This window comes from Echiichthys vipera (assembly GCF_963691815.1).
Source record: "Echiichthys vipera genome assembly, chromosome: 15".
Classification (NCBI taxonomy): Eukaryota; Metazoa; Chordata; class Actinopteri; order Perciformes; family Trachinidae; genus Echiichthys; species Echiichthys vipera.
Genome location: NC_139840.1, coordinates 23,875,441 through 23,893,916, shown reverse-complemented (window position 1 = coordinate 23,893,916; position 18,476 = coordinate 23,875,441). Strand labels below are relative to the sequence as shown.

Sequence of the window (18,476 nt, the reverse complement as noted above, 5' to 3'; positions counted from 1 at the left end):
ATGTTTGTCCTAAACACACACTGACGTTCTCTCTTTGTCTTGTCCCCAGGTAAAAAAAAGATGTCCCTGTATGACAGCCAGGCTCCAATCTGTCCCATCTGCCAGGTGCTGCTCAGGCCCGGAGAGCTACAGGAACACATGGAGACTGAGATCGAGAGGCTAGCAGCCATATGCTTCAGGTAAGGCTTTAACTTGTGCACACATATACCCACACACTCAAAGTTATAATAAAAAAAAAACAGCTCCAAAGGTGTGTGTGTGAGTGTGTGTGAGTGTAGAGCGTGTGAGGAAATGTAATCTTTGTTTGTTCAATACAGAATTAGCTTGTTAGGCTAGTTTATGGAGGCTTGCATTGCTCTATCAACGGTGCACTCTAACAGCCCCAGAAGCATTTACATGTTGTATCTCTTGAGCTAAAGTAAAAATACAAAAGGAGACTTTGTTATTTCATGAGCTTACACATTCGGGATGTTAGCTTGCGTATCGGCGACCTAAAATACGAACGCAACTCTAAACAAAACCCAGCTGACTCTTGAATGTATTAGCACCCAACTTGCTAGCTAATGAGATAAAACATGTACACAGGCCGGCTCTCTTTCTCTCTGTTTTCAGTCTTTCTGCCGTTCTGAGCGAAACACATCTCTGAATATCTTTATCGTGTCCGCAGATAAATTAAACTGATATCTATCCTTAAATCTTACAAATACTTTCCCGGCTCATAAAGATGGACATTATTTAGGGATAGGGTGAAGGCTGAGCTTTAATTCAGCTTTTATGTCAGGCTCACTGACTTCTTTTCTTTCCAAGCGGAGATTTTGGTGCCATAAATCTGCATAAAAGGCAGAGGCATGCCGTCGACCGAACGCTAAGTGTTTCCCGCAGGGATTAGGATTCAAACCTGTGACCTCAAGTTCACTGCCACCCCCCTTCTCCTCCTCATGGCAGTTGCATGAGCTGTTTTACGGTGGATAAATCAACTCCAAGCCCTTTTAACGATGGGACACAACCATTAGGATCCATATTTCACCTTGACCACACGCCTGGCTGTGTGTGTTTGTGTACATATGTGTGTGGCCCGTGTGATGCTGTGTTTGTGTGTGACCCGGTGTCCACCTTAGCGGCCCAGCTTTATGATAGTCCCCATTAACCTGGGGGAACAGGGCAACAGATAGCGTCACCCCACGTGGAAATCACACTTCATTTACCCCCGTTTACTTCTCCTATACCCCTCCTCCCATCTATCCATGTCCAGACACTGTCCTCATTCATCCTTCTTTTTTCTGCCCATTTTCCCTCATCTGCCTTCTTGTGTCCCCATCCTTTTCTTTCTTCACTTATCTCCTATATTTCATTTCCCTTGTCCTATCCACCCTTTTGTCCTCACTCGTACGCCCTCTTCTGTTTATGTCCTCTTCACAGCTTTCCATGTTTCTTCCCAAACTCTCTTTTCACTCCGCCTTCCTCTAACCCAGTCCTGTCATTTCTACATTACCATTAGGTCAACATGTGTATTTATTCCTGGTGAAGAGATATGGATGTATGTAGAGACAGCAAGGCCATTAGAGAGAACGTTTTTGGAATGGAGAAAAGATACACATTTGCCTGTTGCAGAATGGTTCCTTCACTTGGAAATCATTCAAAAGAACCATGAATACGGAGGAAAGGGTGGTGATAAACTAAGAAGCATAGGAAATGAGAAGTTGTAGGGCTTTACACTAAACCATAAATCCACTTTTTGATTTTTGAATTTGTTGTCCCCTTATAGTTTGAGTAATTAAGATACTATGCAGCTATGTATCGGCTAAACTGATGACCTTTGTTTTTTGTTCCGGTTCGTCAGTTGAATCCATTTTTTTGTAATGTTTACCGTTTGAATCAACTTAATTTATTTTGCAACTGTGTCCGAAACAGATGCCAGCAATATTTAATAACCACTATTGCAACAAACATTAAAGATTCAGTTATTTCAGGGTGCACATTTTTCTGTTTGCGGTCCTTATTTTTTTTTTTTTAGACCAATAATTGGTTGCCAAATTCTCAAAACGGTTGCCAACAGCAGCCTGGTTACTGTTGAGCCCTGAGTTAGGAAAAGTATGTAAGGGATCAAAATGAGTGTTTGTCAAATACAAGTTACTACAAAATAACTTTACAGAGACAGGCTTCGAAAGAACTAAAATACATGGAGAGTTGAAGAAAAATATATCTAAGGTTCGCAAAAGTCCACTTGTTTTTTCTTGTCCCTCATCAGCCGATAGAGTTTGTTCACTTGTCACGGAGAAAGTAATGTGAAATAAGCCACCCCCGTGACAACGGAGCACACTCGATGAAAGCCAGGAGATGCGATACGAAGAGGTGGATCTTGGGATTAGAGAATATAATAGAACAAAGTAAAATAGAATAGATTACATGCGAGAGCTGAGTGAGGGCCATCCATCCATCACTGTCTGATATGGTGGGGTGTGTGTGTATGTTTTAATAATTAATAAAGGTTAGTAGTCTGCCCTTCCCTCCCTCTGTGGGTCTGAGACACACACACATACACACAGTTATTTAAAGAAATAACGTCATCCCGGGGTGAGATGAGATGGTTGCTAACGTCACAGCTGGCAGCTTCAGCTACTCGCCATTAACCCATCCACCGCGAGAGAAAAAAGAGGATGCAAAGAAGGACATTTTAAGATGTGTTGATAGAAATGTTCCTTTACACCCACGTGAACACACAACACGTCTCAGTGCGACTTTGCATGCGTGGCAGAGGAAATTGTAGCAGGAGATAAAATAAAAGCCCAAAGTGTGTGTGTGCGTGTGTGTGTGTGTGCGTGCGTGTGTGTGTGTGTGTGTATGTGTGTGCGTGTGTGTGTGTGTGTGTGTGTGTCTTCTATCACAAAACCACATTCTATATCAAGCACACACACACACAGACACACACACTCACACACAGTCTCTCCCTCTCCCTGGCTCTCTGCATGGGAGCAGCCATCATTGAAAGTGACAGTGGGAATTTGGTCCAATTTGTAGTAAATCTGCCTTTAATGACGACCAACGCTCGCCGAATAAAAGAGCTGTGGGTATGGAAACGAGGGCGTGTGCGTTTGAGTAGGTTGGCGCGAAAAATGTGTGTGTCCACCATATCTGTCCGGCCTCTTCTGTGAATTCTTCCGCGTGTTTTCTATTTGTTTTCTATTTCTCTTCTCTGTCGCTGCATTTGTGTGTGTTTGATTACAGCTGCCAACCTGTCCTCTCTCGTGACTGTGTGCTCTGCCGCTTGTTCATGGGCCGCAGCTTCTCATGTACGGACATGGAAATCGCACGTAAATGCACGCACACACTGTTGTGCAAATGGTAATCTATCATGCCCTGTAAACGTCAGGTGGCTCGTGGGGGCAAAGCAATCTACATACCCCATCACCCCCTCCTCCTCTTCATACCCCTACTCCTCTTCTTCCTCCCTTTCCCTCCTCCTCCTCCTCCTCCTCCATAATCAATTTGCCTCCACAAGAGTGAGGCCCCACATCTCCAGCATACGACACAAAAAGCAAAAAGCAATCAGTATCTTGAGGCCAGCACCATCCCTCCATTCCACCCAACTCCCACTGAAAAAAGACTTATTCATCTCCCTCTCTCTCTCTCTCCCCCTCTTTCTCTCTCGCTCTGTCCCTGCTAGCTGTCAGTCAAACTCAGTCTCTCTACTTTTGTACAACTGATGGAGATTTAACCAGGTTTGGAGGAGGGTTGGCAGTTTTACTGATCAGCCCTCTGGTCCATATTAAGTACAGTAGTCGAGATATACTGGCTGTTGCAGAATTTACTTTCCCCTGATTATTCTTTAAATAAGTTTGTCTTGATGTTGTGATAATCTAAAAAGGATTGTTTGCACAATGTTAAATGATGATTCCTCACCTAAGTGACAAAGTAATGTGGCTAATGTGAAGTGGTGCAGCGGAATATAACAATCGCTCCACAGGAGTTGTGGAGCTCTGCATCTAGATGTTTTTTTTTCAACTTTCCAAAGCTGGAAATTATGATGATGCGTTATACTCCGGCTCTCTACAGTGATTGGCCAGATGTGCTTAAGTGTCAATACAAACAGGGTTTCAACTGATAATGTCTTAAAGGACTTGTATTCCATGATGGATTTACATGTCTTTACATTATTGTTATAAAAGCAATTATAAAGCAGGTAAATGTACTACAAAAAATACTGTGAAAGTATCAAAATGCTCAGTCCACTGAAAAATGCACACAGCCCGTATTCAGAAACTCTGAAACCTTTAAACCTTTAAATGAGCCGTCAGGACTTCTGTTTGGTTGTGATGTCACAACTGTACCGTGGATGTAGAAAGTGCCAAATAGTCATTCCCCGGTGCAGACACACAAAGAGTGCAGATGCTGAAGACCTGGAAACACTGTCCAATCAGAGCAGACTGTGATTTTTCTGGAGGGGGTCTTAAACAGGGCATTTCATTCAGAAGGTGCATACAGGTATATTCAGACAGTTTGAGAAAAGAAAACAATATGTTTTTTGAACATTAAAGCATGTAAACATGCATACAAATATGAACCTGAAAATGAGCATAATATGTCGCCTTTGTTCACCTTTATACATCAATCCGTCTCTGCACTTTTAAACTGGACAGAAGAGGCTCAGCACATAGCAGGACATGTTGAATACATTTAAGCTCTCATATGCACTTTTGTTGCAGGTGCATGTTCCTTAATTATTACATCTGCTGACTTTGCTAACTGTCTATGTGGCGGTGTACCGCTTCATTTCTATGATGCGTGTAATAATCACATTGTATTCATGTAGTCCATCGCAACCAGGGTTAAATGCCATCATAAAGATTTCAAACAGACTTCCTGTTCATGATGTCAAAGGTCCTTGCGATGTGTATTGTAAGTTTCAGAAGCACCGACACGCCCTCACCTTTCTCCCCCCGTTCACACACAGCCCTCATTACCACAACACATTTTAAATTGCTTTGTCTCCCGTCTTTCATTCCTCCTTCCCTCACCCTCTCCTCCCATCTCTCTGTCTGTGTGTTTGTTTCGCTTTGCTGTGCTGTGCTGCTCATTTTCACACTCCTCTCCCTGCTTTGACATGGCAGGCAGCTGGAATTTCCAGCCCCATAACCCTCCCCATCAAAAATTCATAGAACCGGGCAAATAAGACGTGTGAAGCTGCGAGAAGAGGCAGCGACACACCAACTCTCCCATCAATCCCTCTCTTTCTTTCCCTCGTGTTCTGTCTTCCTTCATCTTTCCCCCGCTCGATCTCCCTCTCTTTATGTTGCCCGCTTTTCCCCTCTCTCACCTCTCTTCATTCTCTTCTCCCCCCCCCCCTTTTTTCACTCCCTTTCATCTCTCTTTCATCCCCTCTGTCATTGTGGCAATTTTCCCCCGTCGTGGCAGGCATGCAACTGCTGTCCTCTCTTACTCTCTTCTTCCTCTCTCTCCCTCTCCCTCCTTCTCTTGTCGCTGTTTGACACTGTCAACAAGCGGGTAGAGGTGGCTGTTATTGTTGATGCCTCTGCAGAGGTTCGAGGTAATGAATAAAGGAGAGAACAGGGGAGAAGGAGAGAGAGATGACAGAGGCACGGATAGAAAAGGGGGAAAGACAGGTGGGGGTGTTGGCAGATTCCCCTGCATTACACAGCAGCTTAACTGTGTCACCCATGTTTATTCTCTTTGTTGGTGGAGGTTCAGCTCTCACACACACAAGACATGCACACACACACACACACACACACACACACACACACACACACACACACACACACACACACACACACGCACACACACACACACACAGTAGCAGGACAATATACAGATGCTCATCGACAGGGACACACACACACACAGAAACAGAAAGGCACATTTTCACAGCACACACAAATACATTTACATACATACACAGACACCTGTATGTACTGTACACTGATACACATGCACACTCTCGCTAGCACTATCAACTTTTTTCAGATCATAAATGAGTCAATCACATCAAATTAAGGATGAATAAAAAACTACAGCGACAATTAATAACTATTAATATCTCATCGGCAAGTGGCAGGTTTTGTTTACAGACACAGAAAAATTAAAACTAATCTAAAAAGTTCCAATCCTGTGTCTCAGTGCTAATTAACCTCTTGGTATATGCCAAATATAGGTCCAAATGTTAATTGAGTATTTATACGTCAAAGTTGATCCTGCTCTTTTCCTGTAAAACACTTTTGATGTCTCATCTTGAACCTGTTTCAGTGTTTTTTCACTGATCATTGTTTGAAGACGTGACAACTGTTTCGTCAAATCCTGTTCCCATACAATTAAACTACATTTTCAATTACATTTCAAGGGAAACGTATTATTTCCCAGATCCCGTTTCTTTCAAGGTGTCTCCATACCAGCGACAGGTGCACGTTGTGAAGTGGTTGCAGTTGTGAATTGAAAGAAAACTACTCTTGGTTAGATTTAGTAAATGATAGTGCTTTGGGTTAAAATAAGTATGTTTGTTACCTAAGTAAAGTTACGTATGTAAGTGCGTTACGTAAGTTAAAATAGTGAACTCGAATGTCCCTTGTTTGTTTGACTCATCTATCTACTCCGACCTGCTCTGCAGATTTTAATTGGAAGCGTGTTTGTGATACGTCAAAAACAAACATGATCCGGGAGAAAATGCATTTTCCTCGCAATTTAATTGAGAATGCAGTTTAGTTGAATGGAAACGTACGTATAAAGAGACAGGGCTGGTTTAGTTATACTCAAACTGTTCTTTAATTGTACTATCAGTGAAGTGCCTCTTTAGCTCCAAGAGAAATTGATGTAATGTAAAGACATGAACGACACTTCCATCCCTTTATCTCATCTTATATCCCTTTCTATCTCTGTGCAGCTATGCATTATATTCCTGTCGTATATATTTCCCTTGTCTTGCTCTTTGTGCACCACTTTGTAAAATCTTTTCTCAGATAAGTGACATACAAATAAGGCTTCTTATTCTTATTATCCACCCATCCAGCCATTGAAAAAGGAGATCCCTGTCTACCAAGGCATGCTGTCAGATTAGAGGTCGCGCTCAGTTCAGTTTCAGGCGCATCCCTTTTCCATGGGTTGCTACTGTCTGTCACTCAGTGCCTGTGTGTGTGTGTGTGTGTGTGTGTGTGTGTGTGTGTGTGTGTGTGTGTGTGTGTGTGTGTGTGTGTGTGTGTGTGTGTGTGTGTGTGTGTGTGTGTGTGTGTGTGTGTGTGTGTGTGTGTGTGTGTGTGTGTGTGTGTGTGTGTGTGTGTGTGTGTCCGAGGGGGTCTGAAGTACTAACAGGGTCTCAAAGCAAACATGACAACCCTGTAACGCTTTGTCAACGTTGAGCCTGTCACAACGCTTCAAGAAGCCTGGAGAAATGTATCTCTGTGTTCAGATGAATGTCATAGAGAGAGAGACAAAGGCAAAATTAGAAGAGAAGGATGGAAACAGAGAGAGAGAGATTGGGGAAGGAGAAGGAGGAGAGGGCAACAAAAGAAAAAGGAACAACAGATCAATTTAAAATGAGGAGTGAAAGTAATCACATGTCTAAAGTGTCAGAAAAGGAGATCATAAAGTAACAAAGTAGCAGAATAGAGGCTAGTTCATATATTTGGACTTACCATCATTCATCCCTAATCTAATAATCTAAAATGTCACACAAACACATGCACCAATGTATCCATCTACAGGCAACTGTTGGAACATGTCGCCTGGTCTTTCCTTCTGCCTTTCTTAGTGTCTAACAACTTAATACCCCCCCCCCCCCCCCACTCCTTCCCTTCTTCCCTAAAATATTTGCAAGTCAGCCGATTGTCCTCCACATGCTTCAGAGTCAAAGCAGCTGCAGGCTGACAAACCAAATCACTGTCATATCAGATATTTCCTGCTTTTGCCACTGCAACAAATTATATATATGTCTATGTGTGTGTGTGTGTGTGTGTGTGTGTGTGTGTGTGTGTGTGTGTGTGTGTGTGTGTGTGTGTGTGTGTGTGTGTGTGTGTGTGTGTGTGTGTGTGTGTGTGTGTGTGTGTGTGTGTGTGTGTGTGTGTGTGTGTGCGTGCCTCGGTGAAGAATATCGATCAGATGTTCTTCGTAATTCTGTTATTAGCAGTAATGTTTTCAATTGCCATCAAATATTGTATCAGGAGATGGACGGATGGATGGATAAAAGGGGAAAGAGATGTGAAGTTGTGAAATCCAGTCTAGCACACTGGTGTACAGTGACCCATGATATCCTACAGTTTTCCAACAGTTTCTGGTGTTTCCGTATATACACCTTCCGAAATGACGTTGTGTCAGTACGTGGAAGAGGAGTTAAAAAAGCACACAGACCAGATTCAACACTGCACTTCATCATCTAACAAACTCACCACATCCTATTTTTCTCTTCTTTCTCGACTGCAGTAAGAACCCTTCACCCAAGGATGGAGCGGCCACTCCAGGAACCCCGAAGGTGAGCTGAACCTCAGTTTTTCTGTATTCTTTACACAATATGATGTCTATATGTGGAATCTTACCTTTTGATTCAGGCTGAAATCAAGTACCCCTCAAGATTTAAAATGATTGACTACAAAATTAGATGTGTGCATTGTAAACCTAGTTAAATGAAACAACATCGTGACGCTTTTTTATAAATGATATGTAGTGTCATTCTTTACTGTCCATCTGTCAGAGCGGATGCTCTTGATGCCTCTGTTCCTCTCTGCTGCGCTAAGTGTAAACCAGCTGTACTGTAGGCCTCTGTCTCATATCTCCTGTGGTCCAACAGGCAGCCGGGCTGAGAGGCACTGGACTGTGATTGTTCCAATTACAGAGTCTGAGATGCAGACAGTCAAAAAAAGGAAGAAAAAGACAGATAACGTCAAAATTGTGGGAAGGCAGATTCATGATTTCATCAAGTAGGCATGCGCTTATAGTGTCTGCATCCACTGACGCACCTGAACACATCACTAGCTGACAGACTCAGATTGATTTTATAAGAAAAGAAAAGCTTTTATCTGCCCTTAACATGATGTCTAGAATAAAATACAGGAAAAAATCAATAAAAGCATATTTTCTTTTTTGGGAAACTTATTTTGAGGAAAATCAAAAAACCTTAAATCTTGTGGTTCTGACATGCATTAAATGTGCTTGTTCATGCAGTTTTTTATTATTTAGTTTTTTCTCCCGACATATTTCCCTGTTAAAGGCTTTCTTCCTTTACCTAACTCTCAGCTAGCTCGTTTAACGTACAATCACATCAGTAAGTGTATTTGGGAAAACACTTTTTTCTCCCTAACTTCCACTGATACAGAAACCAGTTCCTTAAACAGGGATATCATGATATGGAGAGCTTCACTGTATAATACATTAAACCGCTATAATATTTTAAATATTATATAATATGAACAAGCTTCAGTGTGACTTTATCTAACATGGCTGGAAACAAAAAGGCCTCACTCCATTTTTCTCTTGTAGATGAGTTAGGGAGCACTCACACTGTCCGTCCGCACCGTGCCCCCTGCTTTAGGGTACTTGGGGGTCCATTTTCATTCCCACACACCTTTGGGTGCTAACCCAGGCTTAGAGCAGCACTCACAGCACTGTGGGTGGGCTTGCACTTGAGAAAGGCAGACAGAGCAGAGCAGGGGCAAGCACTGGCCTTCCTCCCCGGCCGTGACTGTGCATCTCAGCGCTGTCGTTTAGTATTCATCGGCAGGCCATGGAGAATGGAGAGGGCTAGTCTGAAGCACATGGGTCTATTGTCGCCATCTCCTCCCCAGTTTGCACCACCCAGCGCTGTTGGACGGCAGATTAACCCCATCACACCCCGTACGGGCTGTTCGGCCCACTTGGTGCTGCTAGCTAGGCTGAGGTCATTGGGCAGGTCGAGTTGCAACATAAATCCTGTGAAAGTATCAAAATACTCAATCCACAGAGAAATGCACATGTGTTCATTATATATAGGGAAGGTTTTTTGTTGCCATCGTACTCTACGGAGTCTATGTAAATCCTAAATAAGTCATAGAGTGTGGTCTTTATGTAAAGTGTCCTGAGATACCTTTTGTTATGATTTGACACTATAAATAAAGTTGAATTGAATTGAATAAAGGAAGAAAGTGCTGCCACGGTGCTGTTACAGTCATTCCCCGGGTGCAACAACAGTGCAGAGACGTTGAGAGCGCAGATGGGGTGATACAGGAGGGGGGCTTAAAGAGACAGTTGCTGAAACGGAGCGTTTTAGACAGAGGGTAAATACAGGTATATTCAGAGAAACAATAACGTGTTTTTGGAACATTAAAGCATGTAAACATGTTTTAGTAGAAACACAAAGCACAAGTATGAACCTGAAAATGAGCATAAAATGGGAGCTTTAAAGGCACACTTTTTGTAGCTGATCCCTTTGCATATTGATTTAATTGGTTGGTTTAAAAGAGCAGAACTTTCAATGGAGGATCATTCATTTATAATCTCTCACTGTAGATAACCGTTAAATGTCATATTTTAATGATTAAACTTAAGCATATTCACAGAACGCCCCCAGGTAAATGATTCCTGACCTTTTTAAACCTGGGTAAGAGGAGAGAGAAAACACACACACTCACACACTCACACAGAGGCATAAAAGCATCATGCATAATGTCCAATTTACTGTGGCAGCACTGGAGGTTGGTCATTTCTCACATATTATTATTAGATTACTGCTGTCGAGCACTTAAGCCTCTGCTCTGCCCCTTTCCGCTTGATTAATAGGAGACGACTGTAAATACAAATATTTCATAGCTTCCTTGTAAAAAAAAACAAAAAAACACACACACACACACACACTCTCTCACACACACACGCCACACACACACACACACACACACAGCTTTAGCTCTGTCAGGACTAAGCCTTGTGAAAAAGTGATATTGCTTACTCTTTTCTTTCCCTGGTCTCTTTCTTTCACATCATTATCTACTTGCATTTCCTTCACCTGCAGAATTCCCTGGATTGTCTTTGTCACAGAGTGGGTTAGAAGAGGATGTTGTTTTATGCGTGTGTGTGTGTGTGTGTGTGTGTGTGTGTGTGTGTGTGTGTGTGTGTGTGTGTGTGTGTGTGCGTGCCAAGTGTTGTGAGACACTTTTATGGAGAGAAAGTGTCCCGTAATGTCAGACAGTTACGCTCCTCCTTTTCAGATGTTTACCCTCTCCTCCTCCCTTCTTCTCCCTTCTTCCTCTCGTTCTTCCCTAACTCCTCTCAACATCCCATAAACATTAACTCTAATCAGTGGAAGGGACTTTATAGACAAAGTCAGGCAGGTTACAGTCATCATCAATGACGTGGCGCTCTATCGGTGGCAATAACACTCTTGAAATCCTCCAAGGGTAAAAGATTCTCCATTACTGTTTTTTTTTTCCTTCTCTGATCTCCTGTAATGCAGCAATAAAATTGAAATCCATGATTCAAATTACATTCTTTTACTCTTTGATACAACAAGGTCAAACTGGTCTACAGTCATTATGGATGTTACTTTACTTACTCCACTTCGGCTGACATGGCAACTGTTTTCATCTTTTTATCTTTTTATTTGCTACAACTGCTCTCCATGCTCTCACAACATTTCCATCGCTTCCAGTACTTCGACTTCAGCTGAATCTCCTTTCAGAACTTAGATTTAAATTTACACTTCAACTTCATTCAGTGCTTACACTTGAATGAAACCTCAACTTGTTTCTTTTACTGCTATTTCAGCCTGTTCTCATTCACTGTTCGTACTTATCTAGGGATCGACCGATATGGATTTTTTATGGCCGATGCCTATACCGATGTTTTTCCATCAGCCTTAGCCGATGACCGATACAGACTGCCGATTTTCTTGAGCTGATATTTGGAGCCGATACTACATTTGCTCCCTCAGTTTAATAAAAATGACACAATGATGATAACAAATGTTACGAGTCTCAATTTAAATAAAAGAAATAAAAAAGGCGTCTCCAGAACACGGAGCTTCCTGTGGACGCCTGTCTGTAAACAATGCCGGGAAAAAACTATTGGTGAACAAACCAATAGTTGTATCGGTCTATCACTAACCTGAACATATCTCAGCATGATCAGAACTAGCCGAAATGACACAAACCATCTTTGGGAAACAATCATTTGATGTGCCCCCAGGAGTCGATCAACAGGTTTTGGCTTCACTTTTGGGGAGCTGTCATGTTGCTTTAGTATGCGTATTCTCAAAAAAAAATTTCATTAAATCACACACAGGGTGTATTCGCTTTGTTGCCTCACCCTCACAGCTCATTCAATACATGTATGATACATGAGGAAGTATCAGATACATGCTACAACAAAATACTGCATATCAAAACGGGCGATAAACCTAAAAAAACGCAAATATCGGCCGGCCGATGTATCGGCCTACCACTACTTATGCCTAAAAGTAATGCATTATTCAATGTGTGTTTAACCAACGTTATTGTTAGGCACGATGCAAAGGGTTGCCTAGTAGTATAAAGAGCAACTAAGTCCGCATAGGGGGGAGGTCGGGGTGGACGCATTGGTCAAAAAAACACAGGACTTTCCCCCGGGAGACGGCTGTTTTTGTCAGTGTTTTTTAAACGTACTTCTGTTACGTAACTTACGTACTTTACTAATACCATCTACATAAATTATGTAAAGAATTTACTTATTTTAGCCTAAACCACGATATCTTACTAAACCTTACCTCGCAGTTTTGTGACCTAGACAGGTTCTTCACTGCAGGGGCTGGACACGGAAAATTGCGTATAACTTTCCGTAAGAACAGTTGTCGGAGGGTCTTTTGCCACTTCAATGTCTCCCATTATTTGTGTTTTGATTGCCACTTCGAATGCAAACTTTTGTGTATTTTCTTGAGCACAATGTTTCCTTTTTGCATTGAGTTTGCATGGACCTTACTGTCATGTAAAATCATTCAAATGACCGTATTGTCAAGACAAGCTAAGGTGTACGGGAGTGTTATCTCTCCGACAGTGGAATGGTATCTGTTTTCCTTAGATCTAAATTTATTTTTGAAACAGCATTACTCTTGCCTCATCCATGTTTATTGATTATTCCCATGTAGCAACTGTCAACTGTAATCATTACTCCGGAGGTGATAATATAACAACATCATCTGCATATAGAAGACATTTTATTTCTCTCTCTCTCTCTAGTCGATGCTGTTGTCGGTGCACATCAAGCGTGAGGGAGAGTCTCCTGTGGTCTCGCCGCTGTCCTCTGAAGACGCCCACCACTCCGACAGATACCAGGTCAAACTCACAGGCACACACACACAGAAGGGTTGATTAACAAAGATTTATGAAATTCCTTAATTCTGACAGATGTACAACCGTGTACGCTAGCAGCAGAGGATTAAGGTGGATTTTGATTTTAATGCCCTCTCAGCAGTTACGCTGACCAACGGGCCAATCTCCTTAAATTGCAGACGTCTTGAAAGCCCCCCCTGACTGCTTTTATCTCTTAAATTCATCAAAGTTTGTTCCGGGTTGATTCTTCTGGCTATGATGTATCTCCAGGTTAAGTGGCTTTCCCCCCTCACACCATAAAATAAGAACTATTAAGTCCACACGAGACGTTACATCCATACGTTCAGGATGACACAGCTCATAAAGACCTTATAGCGATAAAGTAGATTTTCTCATTAGGTGAAACTGCTGAAATCACCTTATATTTTACAAATGATTAAGTCAATGGTGACTCTTTTTACCACCCTGAAAATGAAGCGTAATGGCAGACTTCGCCACCTTCTCGCTACCTGTCAGTCCGCCTCAGTACTCTTTTCCTCTTTACCTTCTTCCCTTACCTCTAAAAAGCTGACCTATCCAGAGCCATTCAGTGAGTGTATCATAATGATACGGTAGTAGTGACCACGCGAGGCAAGTGGGCCTATAACTCAAGTGGCAGCGGTGAGGGGAGGGGAGGGGAGGGGAGGGTAGAGAGGGAAGGAGTGAGGAGATGGATGGAGGGCTTGAACAGAAGGAGAAAGCCTGACTGCATGTCGGCTCTCACTGATGGACGATGGGCCAACGGTGAGAGGAGCCACTGCCTACTCACTGTTGCCGTGTCAAAGAGAGGACATCCATAACTGCGAGCGGGGAGGCTTTAGTCAGCACATCGCTAAAGACATACAGGCCTTTGGGTTGGAATCCCAGTAGATCCGGAGGTGCACATTCTGCAAGAGACGGGAAGTTAATTCATTTCTTAATGCTATACTTTTAATGATAAGACCATTATTCTTAATGATACAGGGGATTTACCCCAGGCATCATGAACTACCCAAGACCCCAAATGTTCAACAGTCACTAGATAAATGTAGAATTTAATTGTACAACACAGTTGCCAGTGGTGGAAAGTAACTGACTACGATTAATCAAGTGCTACTTAAGCACAATTTTGAGGTACTTTTACACTCTTTATTCACTGATTTATACTTTTACAGCTTTTGCAATGTACCGTCATTGCAGATTTACATCAAAACATATGATGAGCTAGAAAAATACAATGCATTATTTAAAATTAAACCAGTAGTTCTCAATCGCTGTGGCTTTTGGCCCCTTATACAAAGGGCTGTCTTTGTGTTGTCAATAATTTCACATCGATAAGATCCAATATTCCCCCCTAATAAACATTTTTTTTTCCATTTTACGGAAATATAAAAAAACAAAATAGAGTAAAAGCTCTTATATTTCATAATTATTTCATAATTCTTTTTTAATTTCAATGTTTCACAACTTACCTAATACTGATTGATTTTTTGAGCATATTTTTCTGATAATACCTGTAAATTTACTCAAGCAGGGTTTTAGTGAGTAAGTAATTTATATTTTTGTATTGCTACTCTTATTTATGAGAACTTCTTCCTCCACTAACAGTTGTATTTTAAATTTTTTATTAAATGTTCATTTTTTTATGTAATAACAAGGTATTATTATGCTACATCATGGTGGAATTGGTAGAATACATGAAAATAAATAAAAAATGATTATACAAAAAAAATTCAAATAGTTACAAAACTGTAAATAATCTGCTGCAGACAGAAAATACTCAATAGCTGAATAAACCAGCAGAAACAGAGACATTTTTAACACTCTGAGAGTAAAAAGGAGAGACTGTTGGACAAACATCAAACTGCCAAGCTCAGTTTTGGCTTTTTTGGATAACTATCAGCAGGCCTAGTAGTTAGAGAAGCATTCATAGGAAGTAGACCGTTAAATGAAACCCGTTGCTTCCCCCTTGCGGTCGAAACCCGGAACAACAAGTGACGTTTCCCCACTTCCGTCTCCAGCGCGCGTCACGTGATCAAAACAAGCCAACATGGCGCCGGACATGAGTACTTTCTGCCGATACGAGCGCCACTTTCAATCCTTTTCCATCCGTATGTAATAAAAGACACGGGCTTGAGTTTACAGTGATGTGCAGTGTCTGGAAACACAGTCGGGCGGTTTGCAGCTGTGAGTTTTCGCGGCTGCACAATGAGCTGTGTGAGTGAGCCCTGACAGTCATGGAGGATGTGGAAAACAGTAGAGAAGTAGGTTTGTTTACAGTGCCCCAGTCTCAGCATCCAAAGCAATCCCACTCTGGGAAGTGAAATGTCAACTTGTAAACATGTTATATTGTTTGTTTGGTATCTAATGTATATTTCCTCTCTTTCTTTTCTTCTTCCCGTCTCTGCTTGCAGACATTTTTACGAGTTCGAGCAAACAGGCAAACAAGATTGAATGGTATGTACATACAACGTTTCATCTCCTGAGTGATGATTAATATTGATTATTATTGTGCTTTATATGGCTCTGACAAATGTATTGCATCTAAATATCTTTACTGAGGGTTTGTTACTGAACTCAGACTTGTTTTTTGTCTGGAAAAATATAAACAAAACTTACATTTTAGAGATTAATATAGGATACATTGGAACATAAAAAAGTAAATTATATTTTTTTACATTTTATATATGTGGCATTCAAGTTGCAGGAGAATAATGTATAAAAAGTACAAAAATAATTGATGAAATGGAAAGAACTAATCACCACAAATGCATTACAATGTCACTGGTGTTAAGGCACAGGAGAAGAAATAGTTCTGTGATTATGGTCCTTTCTTACCTGATGTTTTTACTCTCTGAAAGGTGTGTGTTTTGATTAAATATATGCTCAGGGGTCAGGGGATGTCTATCTCTCATTCCTCATTGATGATTTGAGAGCGTACTGAAAGCTTCAGAGTTAATTAGTCTGAAGAACAGTGTAGTAGCAACATATTTTGCATTTGGGAGCTTACATTGGCTCTCAGCAGGAAACCGGTGGATTGCTTACTCCAGGTAGGGAATGAGTCCTGACCCCAAGTGAAGGAGTTCAAGTACCTCGGGATCATGTTCACGAGTGAGGGGACGATGGAGCGTGAGTTTGGCCTGAGAATCGGAGCAGCGGGGGCGGAGCTGCAGTCGCTCTACCGCACCGTTGTGACGAAAAGAGCGCTGAGACGGAAGGCAAAGCTCTCGATCTACCGTTCAATCTTCGTTCCTACCCTCACCTATGGTCATGAAAGCTGGGTCATGACCCAAAGAACGAGGTCGCGGGTACAAGCGGCCAAACTGGGTTTTCTCAGGAGGGTGGCTGGAGTCTCCCTTAGAGAGAGGGGGAGAAGTTCAGCCATCCGTGAGGAACTCGGAGTAGAGCCGCTGCTCCTTTGCATTGAAAGGAGCCAGTTGTGGTGGTTTGGGCATCTAGTAAGGATGCCCCCTGGGCGCCTCCCTAGGGAGGTGTTCCAGGCACGTCCAGCTGGGAGGAGGCCTCAGGGAAGACCCAGGACCAGGTGGAGAGATTATATCTCCACACTGGCCTGGGAACGCCTCAGGATCCCCCAGTTAGAGCTGGTTAATGTGGCCCAGGAAAGGGAAGTTTGGGGTCCCCTGCTAAAGCTGCTGCCCCCGCGACCCGACCCCGGATAAGTGGTTGAAGATGAAATGAGATGACATTACATTGTGTGGACTTTTAGGTTTTCTTATGATACCTGGTCCAGCACCTGTTATGCCATTTTATAGTTTGCCCAAAGCATCATATTGCAAGAGCCAAGATCATTTTGAGCTCTTAATAGTTCCTTTTTTAAATGTATTACTATTACATTGAAGTCACCGAGCTTTTTCACCTGATGATCTTTTAAGAACCCAGAAGCTTTTTAAATGACTCTTAGACTCTTCTGACCATCTGGTTAAAGGATTTTCCGTCTTTTGCACAAACTAAAAAAGTTTTTCATCCATTTTACAAGTTGCTTCTGTATTTCCTCATCCAGGAATCTAGAAATTGCAAATCTGCTTGCTCTATTTTTGTAAAACACAACCCAAATATGAATGCGCTATCCTGCATGAAAACATAATATATTGGATTCAATATAAACCAGTTGAGTTAAACTTCACACATTGTACAGATTTAGCACAGACATTTGTCATTTGTAGCTAGCTGCTGTTTTTTTATCCTGGTTATGTTTTTTTGATCCTTAGCTCTGTGACTCAAATGTATTTTTTTTAAATTAGGAATAAATAGGGCTCATCAGTAAATACTGGGGCTTCTTTGTGTTACACCACATCACTTTGCTTGATAGGAGTCATTGTAGAGTTCATAAATGGTTTGACACGGGTGATGATTTTAAAGTGGTCACAGTAGGAAGCAGCAGTTGAAAATAAGAATAAAAAACACTTTTTTGGCGTACTGGGATGCTTGAATAGCTCGTTCAGCCATTGGTCGTCGGTACCTAAAATAGGTTGCAGGACAAGAATCATCATGAGCCTGGGTCCACAATACTGGATTTCAACAGAGGTTTAAAGCACCTGCCTTAGCACATTGGTGTTTCCAGTGTTGAGGCAGCCCACTGATAACGCCGCCTTTTTCACTCAGAGCCTATGACAGAGACTTAGTTTAAACTTCGCCCTCCATTACTTTTGTTCTGCCCTCATGTGGAACCAGGAATCATTCTCATGTGTGGGGGGGCGGGGAGGAGGGGACCCTGCCGGACCTAATTAGCAGCTCTTTCCCTTCTCTACCTAACAACGCTCCCCTCGATTAGCGTCAGGGGAGAATTGGCAAGAGGAGGAGGAGGCCGTTTCTCTTTTTAACCCTCCCAGCCTCACTCCCTCCATCTTTCCCTGCAGTTATGGAGTATTGCCTTATGTCCTCCTCCTCTCCCTCAATCCCTCACCACGGTTCCCTCTTGGCCTCCTCTGCTTTCCCAGCCAGCTAAAAATTAATGTCCCTGCGCGCCATTTGCAGTTAAGAAAAAACGACAGAGACTTGGGGCGCAATGACGGCTGTTCTGCTCTGTTAAATTTCTAATTAAATGTGTGTGTGTGGTGGTGGTGGTGTGTGTGTGTGTGGGGGGGGGCTGTGACAGGAGGGCACGGGAGGGGAGGGAGGAGAAACCGAGGGAGAGGAATGGGCTGGATGTAGAGTGTAGGAAGAGGA

General features: G+C 42.3%; 1 protein-coding gene across 5 annotated transcripts in view; it reads left to right on the top strand.

The window, feature by feature from the left end:
• rnf220a (ring finger protein 220a) overlaps window positions 1–18,476 on the top strand; it is a gene marked incomplete at its 5' end in the record, with an annotated part of 160,303 nt that overhangs the window by 114,680 nt on the left and 27,147 nt on the right. For all 5 annotated transcript variants that reach the window (XM_083929031.1, XM_083929029.1, XM_083929030.1 and 2 more), the window contains 4 exons: window positions 50–179; window positions 8,425–8,473; window positions 13,179–13,274; window positions 15,704–15,746. In XM_083929031.1, the coding sequence (XP_083785157.1) occupies window positions 50–179; window positions 8,425–8,473; window positions 13,179–13,274; window positions 15,704–15,746 (318 nt within the window). The remainder of the gene's footprint in view (window positions 1–49; window positions 180–8,424; window positions 8,474–13,178; window positions 13,275–15,703; window positions 15,747–18,476) is intronic.